General features: G+C 34.9%; 2 protein-coding genes across 2 annotated transcripts; one reads left to right on the top strand and one right to left on the bottom strand.

The window, feature by feature from the left end:
• Positions 1-650: 650 nt before the first annotated feature.
• LOC111997113 (expansin-A16) lies at positions 651-2,702 on the top strand. Its single transcript, XM_024029167.2, has 3 exons — positions 651-887; positions 1,303-1,624; positions 2,018-2,702. Exons 1-3 carry the CDS (start codon positions 674-676, stop codon positions 2,325-2,327), a joined length of 846 nt encoding a protein of 281 aa, XP_023884935.2. The 5' UTR covers positions 651-673; the 3' UTR covers positions 2,328-2,702.
• Positions 2,703-10,696: 7,994 nt separating this feature from the next.
• On the bottom strand, positions 10,697-12,618 carry LOC111997118 (uncharacterized). Its single transcript, XM_065762772.1, has 3 exons — positions 12,464-12,618; positions 11,478-11,528; positions 10,697-11,325 (listed from the first exon to the last, which is right to left on the bottom strand). The coding sequence occupies exons 1-3, from the start codon at positions 12,503-12,505 to the stop codon at positions 11,158-11,160; spliced, it is 261 nt and encodes an 86-aa protein (XP_065618844.1). The 5' UTR covers positions 12,506-12,618; the 3' UTR covers positions 10,697-11,157.
• Positions 12,619-17,620: the final 5,002 nt, after the last annotated feature.

The raw sequence follows: 17,620 nt of genomic DNA, 5'->3' as shown, positions 1-17,620 counted from the left end.
TTCATCTTCTTTGTTCTTGGATAATGACACTTCAGTGTCCTTTTAGTGTGTGTGCGTGCACATGTTTTGGTCATTTTCATGAACCAATTTTACAACTATAGTCTATAAGATTGAATGGCAGGAAATAGAGGACGCGTACCCGTCTAACTATTTAAGTACGTACTATAACACGGCCCTTTTGAAGGAGAATGAGGCATATATAGTACAATTTCCATCCTACTTTTCTTGGTTTAACATGAATCAAGATGTTAGAGAAAAACAAAAACTATGTAGAACCAATCATGCATTTACCGGAAAAAAAAAATTGAGGAACAGACTATTATTTTGAGGAGAAAGTTGTTACAAAAATAGAGCGCGTTTTTATTTCTGTTCGTAAGGAATGGTGAAGGATAAACATCATTTACTATTAAAACTGCCCTGTTAAATACCATCCTACCATTTTCTCAAAAGAAAAAATAGCATCCTCCCAAAATTATCATTTAGCCAAATTTGGGGTTACAAACATTAACTGAAATTTAATACTATATATACCCGGTTCCTGGTGAGTATCTAAGTTAAAAAAACAAAAAAAGTTTTCTTATAAAGGAAAAAAAAAAAAAAAAACTACAGAAGAGAAAGAAAAAATTTTTTTTTTTTTTTTTTTTTTGCCAGCAAATTACCTCTTTTTGACCCCATGGCACTGCCATTGCAAGTCCTCTTGGTTTCATTGTTGCTGGTCATTGCAGTGCCTGATATCTATGCCTCTGTTCATCATGGTGTGCACCATGCAGTTGGATCACGAGCCCATCATCGTATAGTTATGCCCAAGCACCATAGGCCAAAGTTCAAGCCTGGCCCATGGAAGCAGGCCCATGCAACCTTCTATGAAGGCGGCCCAGGATCCTTCGGTATGAATTATATATGAATGCTTGTTTGTTTTATGTTAAGAAATCAAATTGCCATTGCTTGGTTTTTCTTTTGTTTACATGAAAAGAGAGGAAACTAACGAGAAACTAGTCAATTATTTGTTCTAGAATTCATCAAAAATTTTCTTTTCAAAATGGATGAGATTTTTAGCGGATAAAAAATGTAAGAAAACCAAAAGTTTATTTAATCCACTCAAATAGATGTTGAAGCTGCATAGAAAATTTGAACGTGTCCACTAGTTCGTTGTTGTCTTATTAATTCTCACGACTCCTGATTTGTTCAAAAAGAAAAGCATTGCTTCAAAATTGCTCAACTTTTTAAGAAATTTGCAATTAAATTTGTTTTCATGTATTTTTGCAACTGACTTTTTTGAAAAAAATTAATTTTTGATTATAGGGGGAGCTTGTGGTTACGATGATGTAGTGAAAGACGGCTATGGGCTCGATAGTACTGCAGCAGTGAGCAATGTTTTGTTCAGCACTGGGCAGGCTTGTGGTGCATGTTATGAAATCAAATGTATCAACTCCCCTCAATGGTGCAAACCAGGGCAGCATTCTCTTTTTGTTACAGCGACCAATCAGTGCCCACCAAACTATTACGAATCAAGTGACAATGGAGGATGGTGCAATGAACCACGTGAACATTTCGATTTAGCCGAGCCTGCATTCCTCAAGATTGCTGAGTACAAAGGTGGCATTGTTCCAGTCCAATACCGCAGGTTCAATTCTTTTCTCACGCTTTATCACACTAGTAAAAATTTTGTGAAGTGAAATATAAAACCCACATCATGATTAACAGATGTGTCAACGTTTTCAATGGCATATGCATATCAATTTGACAAAGAAAGAACTTTTTGTTCACGTAATACCAATTTTTTTTTCATTTCAGACCTATATAACTTCCACTTGTTTGGATGGATAAAATGGAAAGACTAGATTGAAAAGTTAAGTAAATTAAAGGAGTGAAATGAAAAAAATTGAAATTATAGGGACAACAAATGAAAATATAATTATAGTTCGTAATTTAGTAATGTTAATATGATTCACCTTGAACCCCAAATGATTGGCTTAGTGGTTTCTAAATGTGTGATGAATTATAATATTTATGGCAGGGTTCCATGCAAAAAGCAAGGAGGAATTCGATTCACCGTAACTGGAAATCCTTATTTCAACCAAGTCTTAGTATGGAATGTTGGTGGAGCTGGAGATGTGGTAAGCTTGCAAGTTAAGGGAAACAAAAAACTGAAATGGACACCAATGAAGCGAAGCTGGGGTCAGAAGTGGGAAACAAATGCAATGTTAGTTGGAGAATCACTGACTTTCCGAGTTAGAGCAAGTGATGGTAGATACTCAACCTCATGGCACATTGCCCCCAAGAACTGGCAGTTTGGGCAGACTTTCGAAGGGAAGAACTTCAAGTAGAATATATAAAAACCCCACATCTTCTTGCTTGATTGCTTAAAGTTTGGTGCGTCTCTTATATTTGCTGGCTATGAAAAGGTTGTGCCTCATGGTACATTTGAGGCATTCTATTATATTGTATTCTGTTGTTTAGATTTCAATGTAGCGGTTCCAGACTTACCACAAAGGTAAGAAAAGAAAAACTATAAATATAGATGATTATGCGAGTGATTGAGCCAATATGAGTGTGGCTTACACCGTATTATGTGTACTATCACCTGTATTCAGTTCATCCCTAAATAATGGGTTTGATTTAAAGGTGATAGAAACACTAGCGGCATGGCTTATTTTTTTTAAAAAAAAAATTAATGGATATGTTTGCTTGTTTGGTTCTCAGTCATTTTTCTCTCCATCTCTTGCCTGATTGCTTCAATTTTAGGTTGAACTATTACTCTGTAATCTTTGCTTATCTTAAAGGGAAAAGAAAAAAGGGGTCAGAAATTTATTATATACATATGTATACCAGGAATCAAAATTTTATTAGTCTTAGAACTATCGTATAATAAATGATAGGTATAACTGTGTTTCTTTTCTTTTCTTTTCTTTTTTTTGTGGGGGGGTGGGGACAAATTGGTATGAGTATGACTGTGTTGATTGAAAAGAATGGTTAGAAAATCTTAAAATTAAAACCAACGACGTCCACCTCAGGTCCAAATCATGGATTCCAAAGAATTGTATACTCATGTATGGCCGCCAGGAATAGAACCAGTATTTAAACTCAAGGGGCCAAGCGAGGATATATGTAATGTTAATAAAATTGTTATATTATGTTGATTAAGTTCCTTAGTTTCACAGTAATATGCATACTCCACTCATTCACCTAAGCACTAATTTATTAACACAGCTATTTAATTTCACAAGGCTCCAAAAGCCAAAATAAACTAATACTAATTTATTAACACAACAAATTCACAACCACACACGTTGCACCCCCTACTCATTAAAAGATTAATTAATGGTCACACAAACATTCACTTACTGTTAACCCTTTGACTTGGTCAACTGCTAGTTCACCACCAAGAAAAAATTAAGGATTCGGCTGGTGTCTTTTTACTGAACACATTAGATCTTGGACACATATCCACTCTTGGACACGTGTCTAAATCCTGTCGTGTTCCGTGAAAATTTTCACTGGACACAAGTCTTATCCAAAAATTAATCATTGTTTAAAACTCTAGACAAACCACGTGTACCTTTGATATGTTGGTCACTCATAAGTATAAATATGTGTGAAGTGTGGAGAGTAAAGATCAGAGTTCAAGTCTCAAAAAAATAATTTCACACACATATACACATAAATTAAGTTAAAGTAGAATTCTATCTTATATAAAATAAATAAAATAAAAAACTCTAAACAAACCGTTAAAATTTGATAGGGAAATTATATTTTACTATCTTAAATTATACCCTTGATTACACTTTGTACCCTAAACTTTTCAAATACATGTTTTGCACCATAGACTACAATTTTTATTACATTTTACACCCCAACATCAAGTTTGTCGTTAACTTGAATAGAGAAATATGGCACCACGTAAAAAGTCCTAATTACTCATGTTCTCAATCCTTTAAAAACAAAAGATAAATTATATTTTACCACTCTAAACTATACTTCTAATTACATTTTGCACCCTAAACTTTGAATTTCTATCCAAGTTAACAACAAACTTAACGTCGAGGTGCAAAGTGTAACAAGAGTTATTGTTTAGGGTGCAAAATGTGCATTCAAAAAGTTTGGGCTGCAAAGGATAATATGAGGTATAGTTTAGAGTGGTAAAGTGTAATTTTTCCAAATTATATAGAAAAAACAAAAAAGGCAATCTAAGAACAGCAATGAGAGAGACCAATGTGATCAATGACAAGGACTTGGTGGAGTAAAGGAAGAATGAGAGTTAAGAGGGCAACAGAAATCGAAGTGGGTAAAAATTGAGGATTTGCGATTGTTTTGTTTATCTTTTTTTTTTTTTGGTTTAGATTGGATTTTTTGCTTTATTAGTTGATAATTTTGGTTTGTCTAAAGGTTATTCTTGTTATTTTGGGGACAATTAGATTTGTTTAGATTAGATTTGTGATTTGTTTGTGGGTATTTTCAGTTGATCCAAAGGTTTTCTCATTATTCTTGGGACAACAAGCAAAAGGATTGGGTCAATTTGTAAATTTTGTTAAAGGAAGGGGGGCCAATAATATATATTTGGGGACAAATTTCAAATTTTCTAAAACTGTCTCACTCGCTTGGTCTCTCTCAAGTCATGACTCTCTAACTTCTTCTTTTTCTAAATTTGGTTTGTAATTAGTTTTTGGGTTCGGCTAGTTGGGCTAATAATCTTGGAGGGGAGGGGATAAGGTTTTGGGGTAACTATAAAAATGAAAAGAATATACTAGTATTTTGTTTTTCTTATAGTTAAGGGCCAGCCCTTCTAAACTCCCCTTAGGTCCGTCTCTGATGGTAAACTCAACTTTTGGATAGGTTATAAATTGTATGTGGTGCATTTGAAATAAAGCAAAATGTAGGTAAGTTTTCATTGCACATAGAAGAGGTATCAACATTGAGAATTAATTTATAACTAATGATAAACAATAGACACTAGAAAAAAAAAATAACTATAAATGCATCAATCCAAAAATAAACAAAACTATACTTAAATCAAAATTTAATTGCCTCCACTCATGGTAGAAATGTGATCTATCAAGCTAAATATGAGATAAACAATAGACACACACACACACCCCCAAAAAAATAAAAAAATAAAAAAAAAAACTATGGATTCATGAATCCTAAAATAAATAAATAAATAAATCTATACTTAGATCAAAATTTAATTGCCCTCATTCACGAATGCATATACCCAAGATAGAAATGTGTTCTATTATAGGTTAAATACAAGGGAGGATTTTCTTAGACCCATAATACTCTAAATAGCCTATACTTCTTTTTTATTGAAGAAAAATAGCCTATACTTGATACATTGCTTATCTTGATACATTCATAAATATCTACCAAATCAAAATATACCTATATGATGATGTTTTGCAAATAAAATACAAAAATGTCGCCTCTAATTTTTATAGAGCAACTAGGACTGCTACAAAATACAATTTATTATCATAGGAGTTTCATATTGCTTAGGGGAAATTGCACTTAATCCACCTGTGGTTTGGCTCGTTTTAACAAAGTCCACATCTGGTTTAAAACTTATCACTTAACCCACCTGAGGTGCCCTCCGTTAGACACTTGTTACCCACCTCCGCCTTTTCTGTTAGAAAATCTCTTTTACTATATAAGCCAAAGTTAGAACCCAAATAGAATCCCTAAAACCCAAATAGAATCTCTACCTCAGAATCCCTAAAAATTCCCATACCCGTTATCCCTTTCTCTCTTTACTTTGATTGCAAAGTGAAATCTAAACATTTACTCTACTAATTGCGAGCAAGGAGGTGTACTGAAACTTGGGTTTTCCTCTATATTAGGTATGTAATGACTTTGTAGGGTTTACCGTTGTTGTGTTTGTTCTTTTTCAATGTGTAACGATTGATAAAAGTGATTTTGATTAAAGGTTTTCTATCATAAAATTAGTGGTTTTCTGTTAAATGATTTCTTACTTTTATAGTTGACATTGATGACTATGGTCCCTAGGAATATTTTGGGTAGATGCATCTTTAGGTTGTTTGTGGTCCTATGGAGACAAATTGTTTAGGTGGTTGTGTTTCTTGTCTCCCCTAACCCCACGTTAAATAGTATTTTATGTTGTATGAAATTATTTTGCTTTTGTCAATGATTGGTACTCTTTGTGCATGCGTTGGTTTTGTATTTAATTACTATTGTTTGTGAATGTGTTTTAACTCCTGTAGATGGTTAATGAAATTCATTTTGATTTTACTGTTCACCATAGTGGGTATTTTGAGTGGAACCCTAGTTTAAAGTATGTAAGTGGTGAGGTATATGTAATGGGTAATGTTGATCTAGATCTACTAAATCATTTTAAGATACAAGACATTTATGCTGATGCTAGGGGACTCATTAATAGTATGGTTTATTATTTAATACCTGGTGGTAAATTAAAGGAAGGCTTAAAGTTAATTACTTTAGATGATGATGTGACTTACATGTGTAAACTACATGCTGAATGGCCAACAAACGAAATCACATTTTATGTAGAACCTGAAGTTCAACCAATTGCTATTGAAGAACCTACAGTTGAACTAGATCAACCAATTGCAGTAGAAAAGGCATGGGAAATGAATGATGAAGATGATGGTACTGATTAGGAGGTGGCTCCAGTAATGGGTGAACACACTGGGGGCAGTGACAATATTCTCTCTCTTACAATATTTGTGGTTGAGCAAAATGATGTTAGAGAAGAACCTATTGAGGGTTTAAGGGATGGTAGTGTTGGTGGGGCTATAGATGACAATGCTGGGGCTGGACAACCTGTTGGTTATGGAAAAGTGCATTTGGATGGTAGTGTTGGGTAGAATATGGATGACAATGCTAGGGGTGGACAACTTGTTGGTTGTGAAGAAGTGCATGTGGATGTTAGTGTTGGGCAGAATGTGGATGACAATGCTACCTATGGACAAACTGTTGGTAGTGAAGATGTTCATGTGGATAAACCTAATTGGCTAGATGAAGGGTATAAAGGACCAATTATCTTGATGATATATTTGGTGAACCATGTGCTCAGAACAATGAGGTGCCCAATATGAGAGAGCATCAAAGAGAGACTGAAAAGGTAAATGAGGGAGAGCATTTGAAGGAGCAGGTTACAAATAAAGGGAAGAAACCAAAAGCTATTGCCAGTGATCAAACTCTTGATGATGATGACTGGGCTGAAAAGGCTATTGATGATAATGACACTAGGAGCATTAACAGTTCTAAGGATGAGGACGAGGATAGAAGGGTGAGATGTTTAGAGTTCAATGAGAAGACTGGCATGAGTAACACTCAGTTATGCAAGGATATAAAATTTCCAAATGGGAAAGTCTTTAGGGCTGCCTTAAGGGAATATGCAATGAAAACTTATATGGTTCTCATGCAGCCAGCCCATCTCCCATACTCCTAAGGAATCATGGGACACAAGAAAACCTCTATCTCAGGTATATACACTAACACCACCCTTTATACTTATGTAAAACACTGGATTAGGGTTATCTTGACATGGAGTTGCTATATATTTTGCAGCCTCCAAGGGGGTTGGTACCACCAAGGGTACTTTGGAGAAGTCATTTATTCTCATTTGGAAGAGGTGGATTAAGAGCTCAAACATCTGGTGCAATATTCTCAATAAGAGACAGTATGCATGGCAAGGATAAGGATAAGGACAAGATTAGGGTCAAGGGCAAGGGTAAAGTCTTTGGGAAATGAAGACTGGAGAATGTGTTTCTAGTTGTATTACTTTTTTGTCATTGTGCATGTCTGATAGTGGCATGTCACCACTTTCTACTATAAAGTTGTTTTGTGATTCTCTTAGTGGGGAAAGAACCACATATTATTTTTGTACTTTGGCATTGTTTAGCCATTAATATCAGGTGGAGTCCACTTGTTTTAAACAATGTTTTGTATATGTTATTATATATGTATGGAATGGTACTCTTACTTTAAAACATACTCCTTTATACTTCAGAATTTGATATAAACAGAATCTTGTGAGGTGCATAACAAGAACACATTACATATTAGTTAGGCATTGGCAACAATGGTAAAAAACATATTCTATTCAAATAAACAACAACATTACATAGTGCCAAATACATGGAATACACTTCCTAACAATGATATCAACACAGTACGTTGCCAAAAGTGATATCAATACAACACATTGCCAAAAGTGGTAGTACCCAAAATTACACAATAATTACAAAAACTTGCCTTCAAGGCAAACTCAATTGCTTTGTTTCAAATTCTTCCATCCTACCATAAAACACATTTTTTTTTTTTTTTTTTTTTTTTTTCCCAAGACACAACAAGTGCAAATTTGTAGTTGTGTAACTTCTCTTTAACTATCCTCTCTCTCACCCTAGCTTTTTCCCTTCCTCTTGATTCTTCTTCCATTGCACGAGCCAGAATTTCCCTCTCAGTAGCTACTTTTTCCTTATCACTAGCCTCATTTTCCTTTTCTAGTGCAACTCTTGCCTGATTCTTGTACATACTGATTTTTGCAAGGACAATGGGTGCAACTTCAGACCCATGCTTACATATTTTGTCATCCAACCACCTAAAGTATTTACAAGTAGGTTCATAATCCTACAAACAAAATCAGATTAGGGTTATTCATAAAGCCAACAAACCAAAAAACCAACAAAACCAGAAAAAAAAAAAAAAAAAAAATCTAAAAACCAACTGTTACTCACCACGTCATAATAGCAGCACCCATAAAACCGTCTACCAAAATTGTTCAAGGTCAAAGCAATCCGTCGCTGACAACGGTGAGCAAAACATGAATGGCGACTGGAACCTGAGTAATAATTTGAAGAAGACATGTTCAAAATTCACTTTGGCAATCAAAGTAAAGAGAGAAAGGGATAATGGGTTTGGAGCTTTTTAGGGATTTTGAGAGGGAGAGAGATCATTCTTCTTTTTGGGGGGTTCTATTTGGGTTCTAATTTTGGCTTATATAGTAAAGGGAATTTTCTAACAAAAATGGCAAGGTGGGTAACCGGCGTCTAACGGAGGGCATCTCAGGTAGGTTAAGTGGTAAGTTTTAGGCCACATGTGGGCACCAAACCACAAATGGGTTAAGTGCAATTTCCCTTATTGCTTAATATACAACTTTTTGGAGAAAAAAAAAATGTCACTTTGTAATATTAATAAGAATTAACAATGTTTTCCAAAGTTGTCTTACTTGTCATGGGATTTTTTTTTTTTTCAAAATAAAATAATAAAAATAATGCAACTCTCATTTTTCAGCTTGATTCTCTTCTTTTTTTTTTTTGGTAGAAAACTTCTTTCTCTTTGTTTGCTCTTATGGAATATGGGCATTTATCCACATTTAAAAATATAAATAAATAATCAACTTTGATGTGAGGACTTAGAGTCAGACCAAAGGTGTTTTTAGACGGACTTTAAAAAAAAATTATTTTACTTAAATATAAATTTGGCAAAAATAGATTTTTAAAAACATGAGTTGACTATGTTAAATTGAGCAAATCGGAATGTGAGGAAAAGAAAGTGGTCGGGTCTTCCAACACAGGTACAACCAATGTTGTTTTCTCCTCTTATACTTCTAACCACTCTTGATTTGTTCAAAAAGAAAAGCGTTGCTTCACAATTGCTCGACATTCTAACAAGTTTGCAATTTAATTAGTTTTGATTATTACTCTAGAAAAAAAAATATATATATATATATATATATTATAGGGGAAGATTGTGGTTACGAAGATATATTGAGAGAAGGCTATGGCCTCAATAGTTATGCAGCAATGAGCAATGTTTTGTTCAACAATGGGCAGACTTGTGCATGTTATAAAATCAGATGCGTAAACTCCGATAAACGATGCAAGCTAGGGCAGCCATCTCTCTTTTTTTACGACGACCAATCTCTACCCGCCAAACTACCACATAGTAAGAGACAATGGAGTAGGGATGGCAATTTTGCTCCATCCCGCCCCGCTTCGCCCCACAAAGGTAATGGTGGAAGGATGAGGCAAGATTTTAGCCCCACACCACAAGGTGGGGCAGGGATATGTTTAGACTTTTTAGACCCAACTCGCCTCACCCCACCCAGCATTGATATATGTTAAATTGTAAATTTTTCATATCCTAAAACCCTACTATTTAAACAAACAAATCAACAACTTATTTTATTCTACCCAATAAGACTTTCCGCCTCTTTTATTTTTCTTTAGGAATGTTGGAAACAAGGTACCAATTTTAACATTTTTTTTTTTTTAGTCTTTATTATAAACAAATTTATATACTATTGAATCATTGATTTTGCATTATGAGATTTTTGTTTTTGTTGTGATATTGTCTTATTAAACACTTTAATAATATTATTCAATTTTTGTTAAAAATTAGTTTGATTTGATGGGATAAATTTATTTGTAATTTCAAGAATATTTTTATTAACAAAACTGGTTTTATTAAAAACAATTGTAATAGTTGGAGGCAAATTAATAAGAAGTAAAGTTTTACAGGATGGTCAAGAAAATTTTCCTTATCATGCGAGGCGGGGGCAAGAATAAAATAAGACAAAACTATGTGGGACGGGAGTTAAAACCCCACCTTCGGATTCGGCCCGCCCCATTGCCATCTCTAAATGGAGGATGGTCTGCTTGAACATTTCAATTTATCCCGGCCTGCACTCCTTAAAAATGACAGTACAAGTGTGGCATTGTTCCAATCCAATATCATCGCTTCAATACTTTTTTCAAGCTTGATCACACAACATAATTTTTCAAAATTTTGGAAAGTTAAATATAAAACCCACATCATATGTTTACATTTTCAGCGGCATGCGCATATCAATATGACACATACTTTTTTGTCTTTTAAAAAAATTACAGGTTACATCCTCTAGCTTTGATCTATTTCTTTTTTCTTTTTTCATTTCAGACCTCTTACATTTGTTGTCGATATAGCTTATCGCGCTGTAAAACAATGCAGCTTTGCTATTGGAAACTTAACAGTTTTTCTTGAACTCAGACATGCTTGGTAAAGTTTTCTTTCCCCATTTGTCGTATAAAATGCAGATCAAGAAAACCTTCGATTCCATGCTGCTTTGACAAAGTCATAGTTTCCCTTAAGGATGATATTCCGCTCTAAAAGTATCTGGAACAATGTGTTGACCCAAAATCATGTCCAAGCATGTCCATCACTTGATTTCTTTTGTTTCTTCTTTTTTCTTTTTTCTTCTCTCGTCTCCAACCTTGCATCTAAACGTTTTGAATGTTGTGCACGGATCTCTAATAACTTTGACTTTGCATCTCGAAACAATGCATCAGACCTTGAAGCCATCAGTTGCTGAAATATCACAACAACAAAAATCAGCTTATATCATTTATTTATTTACTAGTTTATTTTATGTAGCTTATTTTGAATACAATAGCCATGTGATTATCTATTCCAAAAAAAAAAAATAGACAAGACTCGAAATTATAAATTAATATACGCACCTTGAGATGATCCATAGCTGCAAGGTTGAAACCAAGTGTATCTTTGCATGCCTGACACATTCAACCACCATCTTGTCAATGTAGAATTTAAGGTTCTCTCCTATTTCCTTATCATAGATAATGATACCAATATATACTAAAAGGGCAAGCAAGGTCCAAGATCTAGCATTATATTGCAGGACTGATTCAACAATCCACATGTCTATATACCATTTGATAGACACATTTGATCAGATCAAATTTAACAAAGGCCAGCACATTACAAACATTGTCATGATGACACCCATGGTTAAACATCCATATATTTACTCCTGCAATAATAATGCTACAGGATTTTGTTTCAATAACTGACCACAGATACCATGTTAGTAATCTCAAAGATCATGATAGTAATCTTCTCAAAGATCAATTATACAATTGCATGTCCAAGAAATCATCAGTTCAACCAATGTAGCCATTCTAATGAACTAGAAAGATAAATGACATGCAACGTCAGAACTTACGACCTACTAGATGGCCTAATAATTTGAAAACTCTACAGTGGCAGTCATAATGTAGCTAGTTTACAATTTCAAACATCACCTCCCATCCCCACATTTAAGGCATATTACTCTTGAAAGTAATCATGTCAAACACTTCAAAACCATGACAGATGGTACACCAGTTCTGTGTTCTTGCTGTACAGATTTTAAACGCCTAACATCTCTTTTTTGCCTTGTTTTGGCTAGGTGCCCAGTTACATAACAGGTAAGGAGTAAATTTGGTCAGTCAATAGACTCAATGCAACATGGCTATCATCTCTTTTCTTTTCTTTTTTTAATTGATCATGTGTTTATGTTCGATAGATTTCCAATTTGGCTCAGTCTATGCATAATGCATCAGATAAAACACATATTTCTCATGTCCTTTTTACTTGTGCTAAGTTAGTACAGCCCTGTTCCTCAATGAAAGTTTTACATCAACACAGATTGAAAGCCTACAATTACCTTTATTCTTGCATAAAGAATGTCCTTAAGAACTGTCAACATGGGCCTGGCAGCTGGGGTAGTAACCAACTGATGATGATGCGTCTGTAATAGCACTGTAGCAATCCTGCAAACAAGCTCAACCTGCAAACATAGTAAAAATAATATGAAAACAAAAACTAAAAAAATTTGAATGCCTAGTTTGCAATTAGAGAATATGCTATTCTAAACACCTAGATTAAAAGACTAAACACAATAACACAATCTCCTCCATGAACAAACATTTTAACAGAGAGTACAGCACATGCAGTGCTCTTTTTTAGATGTCATTTATCTCCTTAATTTCCAATTGTAACGTTTGGAGATCCTCTTGTATCCTATCTGTATTTCTTAATGAAATTACTACTTTATCTTCAAAAAAAAAAAAAAATTATTTAACAGGTTCGGACATACAGTTCCTACGGAAGGGCTGTCTGGGGACAGGTTTAGGCAGGGCCTACTTCTCAATCTATAGGCGTTCAATTGATCCCTCTGAACTCATGCGCTTGAATCTGCTGCTGTAGTCTGTACCCATAGGTACAAGAGCAACCACTCCTGATGCTATACCAAGGAATCGGACCTTCTGCTGCTGTAGTCTGTACCCATAGGTACAAGAGCAATCACTCCCGATGCTATACCAAGAGATCGGACCTTTGCTTAATTAGAAATTTGACCCAGACCTTCTTTCTTCTCCTGTAGAGGCCTGAGAAAGTCGTCAGAGAAGCATGTCTTGAGGGAGTAAAGAGCCACCTAATGGTGGTTCTGCATCAAGTGTGATCAATTGCCCTTACTTTATAAATTGGACTACCGTAACTCTACTCAACCAACAAAATTTGGTCATTTGATCTTCTATTTTGCCGGAATTAGTTAATTGCTCGGTACAAATTTACAATGGAAAAACTCTTTCATTGTAAGATCACTGAAGGAAAGGTTGTGTCAAAAAGCGGGATACCTGATACCTTGCCGCCTGTAAGGTCGAGGTTTGGGGTGACCCATCTGGTTAGTTTAGCTATCACACTTCTGGTACTGGTAGGGGCAATTACCATGTTACCGATTGACGTTTAACTTTCCTGTGTATTCCTGAATACGGTATAGCGAGCTTTGGTCCCAGCCTGCTTGCTGTCTCCTGGAATGGCCTGACAGACAAGACAACAGTGGTTGTTCCAAATAGCCCAAAGAGGCAACTGTGGGAGGTGTATTGGAAGTTGAACAGGACATCATGAGAGCATTGTATGCAGAGGCTTGGGGTAGGCTAGAGGCTAGACCTGATTCGGTCTTTGTGGAAAGTTTATGATATGGTAGCTTGATTAGGGTTATCTTTTAGACCACCAATTCTTGAAGATACCTCCCAGTCAGAGTGATCTGGATGGTGGCTATTGGGTGGTATTAAAGGTACATAGCTTTTGGTTGTGTCCTGGGACCTTATCCAACCTTGGGCATAGCGTGGTGTCATCACTCCTGGACATGAATTTTGGCTATACTGAGTTGTGGCTCACCTGCTCTTAACAAATTGTAATAGGCGGGCACCTCTCCTTAGTAGGAGATTGCTTCACACCTCATGGTACTGCTTGCACAACAGGAAGAAACCTAAAGATGGAGTGTCTTCTCTTAGGTCCTTTGACCTTCCTCTAACTTTTTTTTTTTGATAACCAGCCTTCCTCCAACTTAAAATTGTCGTACTGCTCTCCCGATAGAGATAGATTTCTTGATTCTCTAAGCTTGCTAAACCCCTATGTTGAGTAAGGGGTGGCTGCATGAGTGTTAGATCTTTCAATCTGGAATATTTTAGAATGATCTAAAGCGGGTCAATTCATCATTTTTGAAAGTGAGGGGAAGGGTTCTCTTTTCTGCAAAGGAAAATAAGGGAGTTTGAAAAAAGTTGTGAAGCTAGAAAGGATGGAGTGACTTATCCTATCTACCTATTACAATACCTGCTAGGTGCTTTCTAAAGTATTAACCAGTGGCTAGCGCTCATCTCCAGCTTGATCCCCCATCTAGGGTTGGAAGAAGTTCTACATGAGGATTTCAAGATCAAATAGAATATGTTTCTTTCCATTCCTTGAGAGCAACATTTCCTTGGACCATGTAAGAATTCGTGGTCCAATTGAATCTTATTGTTCCTGGATGCTCCATAGAAACCCATTGCTATTCCTTTCTTCCACCGAGAAAGGTTCATTCAAAATCATAAGAGCAATTTCTCTTTTTATAATTTGGTAGTCATTCTTGTGGCTTAGCTTAGATAAAACTCCTTATATATATATAAAAATTCCAAAAAGGAAGGAGCGCTTAACTAGCCATTAGTAGAATTTCTATTTTAAAGATTGGAAGGCATACTTCTGTAAGAGCGTCCCTTGGTAGCATGTCCGTACAGTTGGCAGTTAAGTGGTGGATTTGGAAATTTTTTTTATTGTCATTGTGGTTTTCTTTTGTTTATATAGGAAGTCCCTTTCATTATATTACAAAATGTCTGACCAAATGTCTGCTAGTACCATATCCTGTTAAATAATTTTTTTTTTTTTTTGAAGATAAAGTAGTAATTTCATTAAGAAATACAGATAGGATACAAGAGGATCTCCAAACGTTACAATTGGAAATTAAGGAGATAAATGACATCTAAAAAAGAGCACTGCATGTGCTGTACTCTCTGTTAAAATGTTTGTTCATGGAGGAGATTGTGTTATTGTGTTTAGTCTTTTAATCTAGGTGTTTAGAATAGCATATTCTCTAATTGCAAACTAGGCATTCAAATTTTTTTAGTTTTTGTTTTCATATTATTTTTACTATGTTTGCAGGTTGAGCTTGTTTGCAGGATTGCTACAGTGCTATTACAGACGCATCATCATCAGTTGGTTACTACCCCAGCTGCCAGGCCCATGTTGACAGTTCTTAAGGACATTCTTTATGCAAGAATAAAGGTAATTGTAGGCTTTCAATCTGTGTTGATGTAAAACTTTCATTGAGGAACAGGGCTGTACTAACTTAGCACAAGTAAAAAGGACATGAGAAATATGTGTTTTATCTGATGCATTATGCATAGACTGAGCCAAATTGGAAATCTATCGAACATAAACACATGATCAATTAAAAAAAGAAAAGAAAAGAGATGATAGCCATGTTGCATTGAGTCTATTGACTGACCAAATTTACTCCTTACCTGTTATGTAACTGGGCACCTAGCCAAAACAAGGCAAAAAAGAGATGTTAGGCGTTTAAAATCTGTACAGCAAGAACACAGAACTGGTGTACCATCTGTCATGGTTTTGAAGTGTTTGACATGATTACTTTCAAGAGTAATATGCCTTAAATGTGGGGATGGGAGGTGATGTTTGAAATTGTAAACTAGCTACATTATGACTGCCACTGTAGAGTTTTCAAATTATTAGGCCATCTAGTAGGTCGTAAGTTCTGACGTTGCATGTCATTTATCTTTCTAGTTCATTAGAATGGCTACATTGGTTGAACTGATGATTTCTTGGACATGCAATTGTATAATTGATCTTTGAGAAGATTACTATCATGATCTTTGAGATTACTAACATGGTATCTGTGGTCAGTTATTGAAACAAAATCCTGTAGCATTATTATTGCAGGAGTAAATATATGGATGTTTAACCATGGGTGTCATCATGACAATGTTTGTAATGTGCTGGCCTTTGTTAAATTTGATCTGATCAAATGTGTCTATCAAATGGTATATAGACATGTGGATTGTTGAATCAGTCCTGCAATATAATGCTAGATCTTGGACCTTGCTTGCCCTTTTAGTATATATTGGTATCATTATCTATGATAAGGAAATAGGAGAGAACCTTAAATTCTACATTGACAAGATGGTGGTTGAATGTGTCAGGCATGCAAAGATACACTTGGTTTCAACCTTGCAGCTATGGATCATCTCAAGGTGCGTATATTAATTTATAATTTCGAGTCTTGTCTATTTTTTTTTTTTGGAATAGATAATCACATGGCTATTGTATTCAAAATAAGCTACATAAAATAAACTAGTAAATAAATAAATGATATAAGCTGATTTTTGTTGTTGTGATATTTCAGCAACTGATGGCTTCAAGGTCTGATGCATTGTTTCGAGATGCAAAGTCAAAGTTATTAGAGATCCGTGCACAACATTCAAAACGTTTAGATGCAAGGTTGGAGACGAGAGAAGAAAAAAGAAAAAAGAAGAAACAAAAGAAATCAAGTGATGGACATGCTTGGACATGATTTTGGGTCAACACATTGTTCCAGATACTTTTAGAGCGGAATATCATCCTTAAGGGAAACTATGACTTTGTCAAAGCAGCATGGAATCGAAGGTTTTCTTGATCTGCATTTTATACGACAAATGGGGAAAGAAAACTTTACCAAGCATGTCTGAGTTCAAGAAAAACTGTTAAGTTTCCAATAGCAAAGCTGCATTGTTTTACAGCGCGATAAGCTATATCGACAACAAATGTAAGAGGTCTGAAATGAAAAAAGAAAAAAGAAATAGATCAAAGCTAGAGGATGTAACCTGTAATTTTTTTAAAAGACAAAAAAGTATGTGTCATATTGATATGCGCATGCCGCTGAAAATGTAAACATATGATGTGGGTTTTATATTTAACTTTCCAAAATTTTGAAAAATTATGTTGTGTGATCAAGCTTGAAAAAAGTATTGAAGCGATGATATTGGATTGGAACAATGCCACACTTGTACTGTCATTTTTAAGGAGTGCAGGCCGGGATAAATTGAAATGTTCAAGCAGACCATCCTCCATTTAGAGATGGCAATGGGGCGGGCCGAATCCGAAGGTGGGGTTTTAACTCCCGTCCCACATAGTTTTGTCTTATTTTATTCTTGCCCCCGCCTCGCATGATAAGGAAAATTTTCTTGACCATCCTGTAAAACTTTACTTCTTATTAATTTGCCTCCAACTATTACAATTGTTTTTAATAAAACCAGTTTTGTTAATAAAAATATTCTTGAAATTACAAATAAATTTATCCCATCAAATCAAACTAATTTTTAACAAAAATTGAATAATATTATTAAAGTGTTTAATAAGACAATATCACAACAAAAACAAAAATCTCATAATGCAAAATCAATGATTCAATAGTATATAAATTTGTTTATAATAAAGACTAAAAAAAAAAAAA

This window comes from Quercus suber, unplaced genomic scaffold, assembly GCF_002906115.3.
Source record: "Quercus suber isolate HL8 unplaced genomic scaffold, Cork oak 2.0 scaffold_472, whole genome shotgun sequence".
Lineage (NCBI taxonomy): Eukaryota > Viridiplantae > Streptophyta > Magnoliopsida > Fagales > Fagaceae > Quercus > Quercus suber.
Note: the sequence above shows the minus strand (reverse complement) of the source record. Positions and strands in the feature narration are given on the sequence as shown.

Bases quoted from the DNA above. Each gene is read 5' to 3' on its own strand.
- LOC111997113 (XM_024029167.2), top strand. From the start codon at position 674: ATGGCACTGCCATTGCAAGTCCTCTTGGTTTCATTGTTGCTGGTCATT. The intron at 888-1,302 runs GTATGAATTATA...TTTTGATTATAG, and splicing joins AGGCGGCCCAGGATCCTTCG to GGGGAGCTTGTGGTTACGAT. The intron at 1,625-2,017 runs GTTCAATTCTTT...TATTTATGGCAG, and splicing joins GTTCCAGTCCAATACCGCAG to GGTTCCATGCAAAAAGCAAG.
- LOC111997118 (XM_065762772.1), bottom strand. From the start codon at position 12,505: ATGTTGACAGTTCTTAAGGACATTCTTTATGCAAGAATAAAG. The intron at 11,529-12,463 runs GTAATTGTAGGC...TGAATGTGTCAG, and splicing joins TTCTTTATGCAAGAATAAAG to GCATGCAAAGATACACTTGG. The intron at 11,326-11,477 runs GTGCGTATATTA...GTGATATTTCAG, and splicing joins CAGCTATGGATCATCTCAAG to CAACTGATGGCTTCAAGGTC.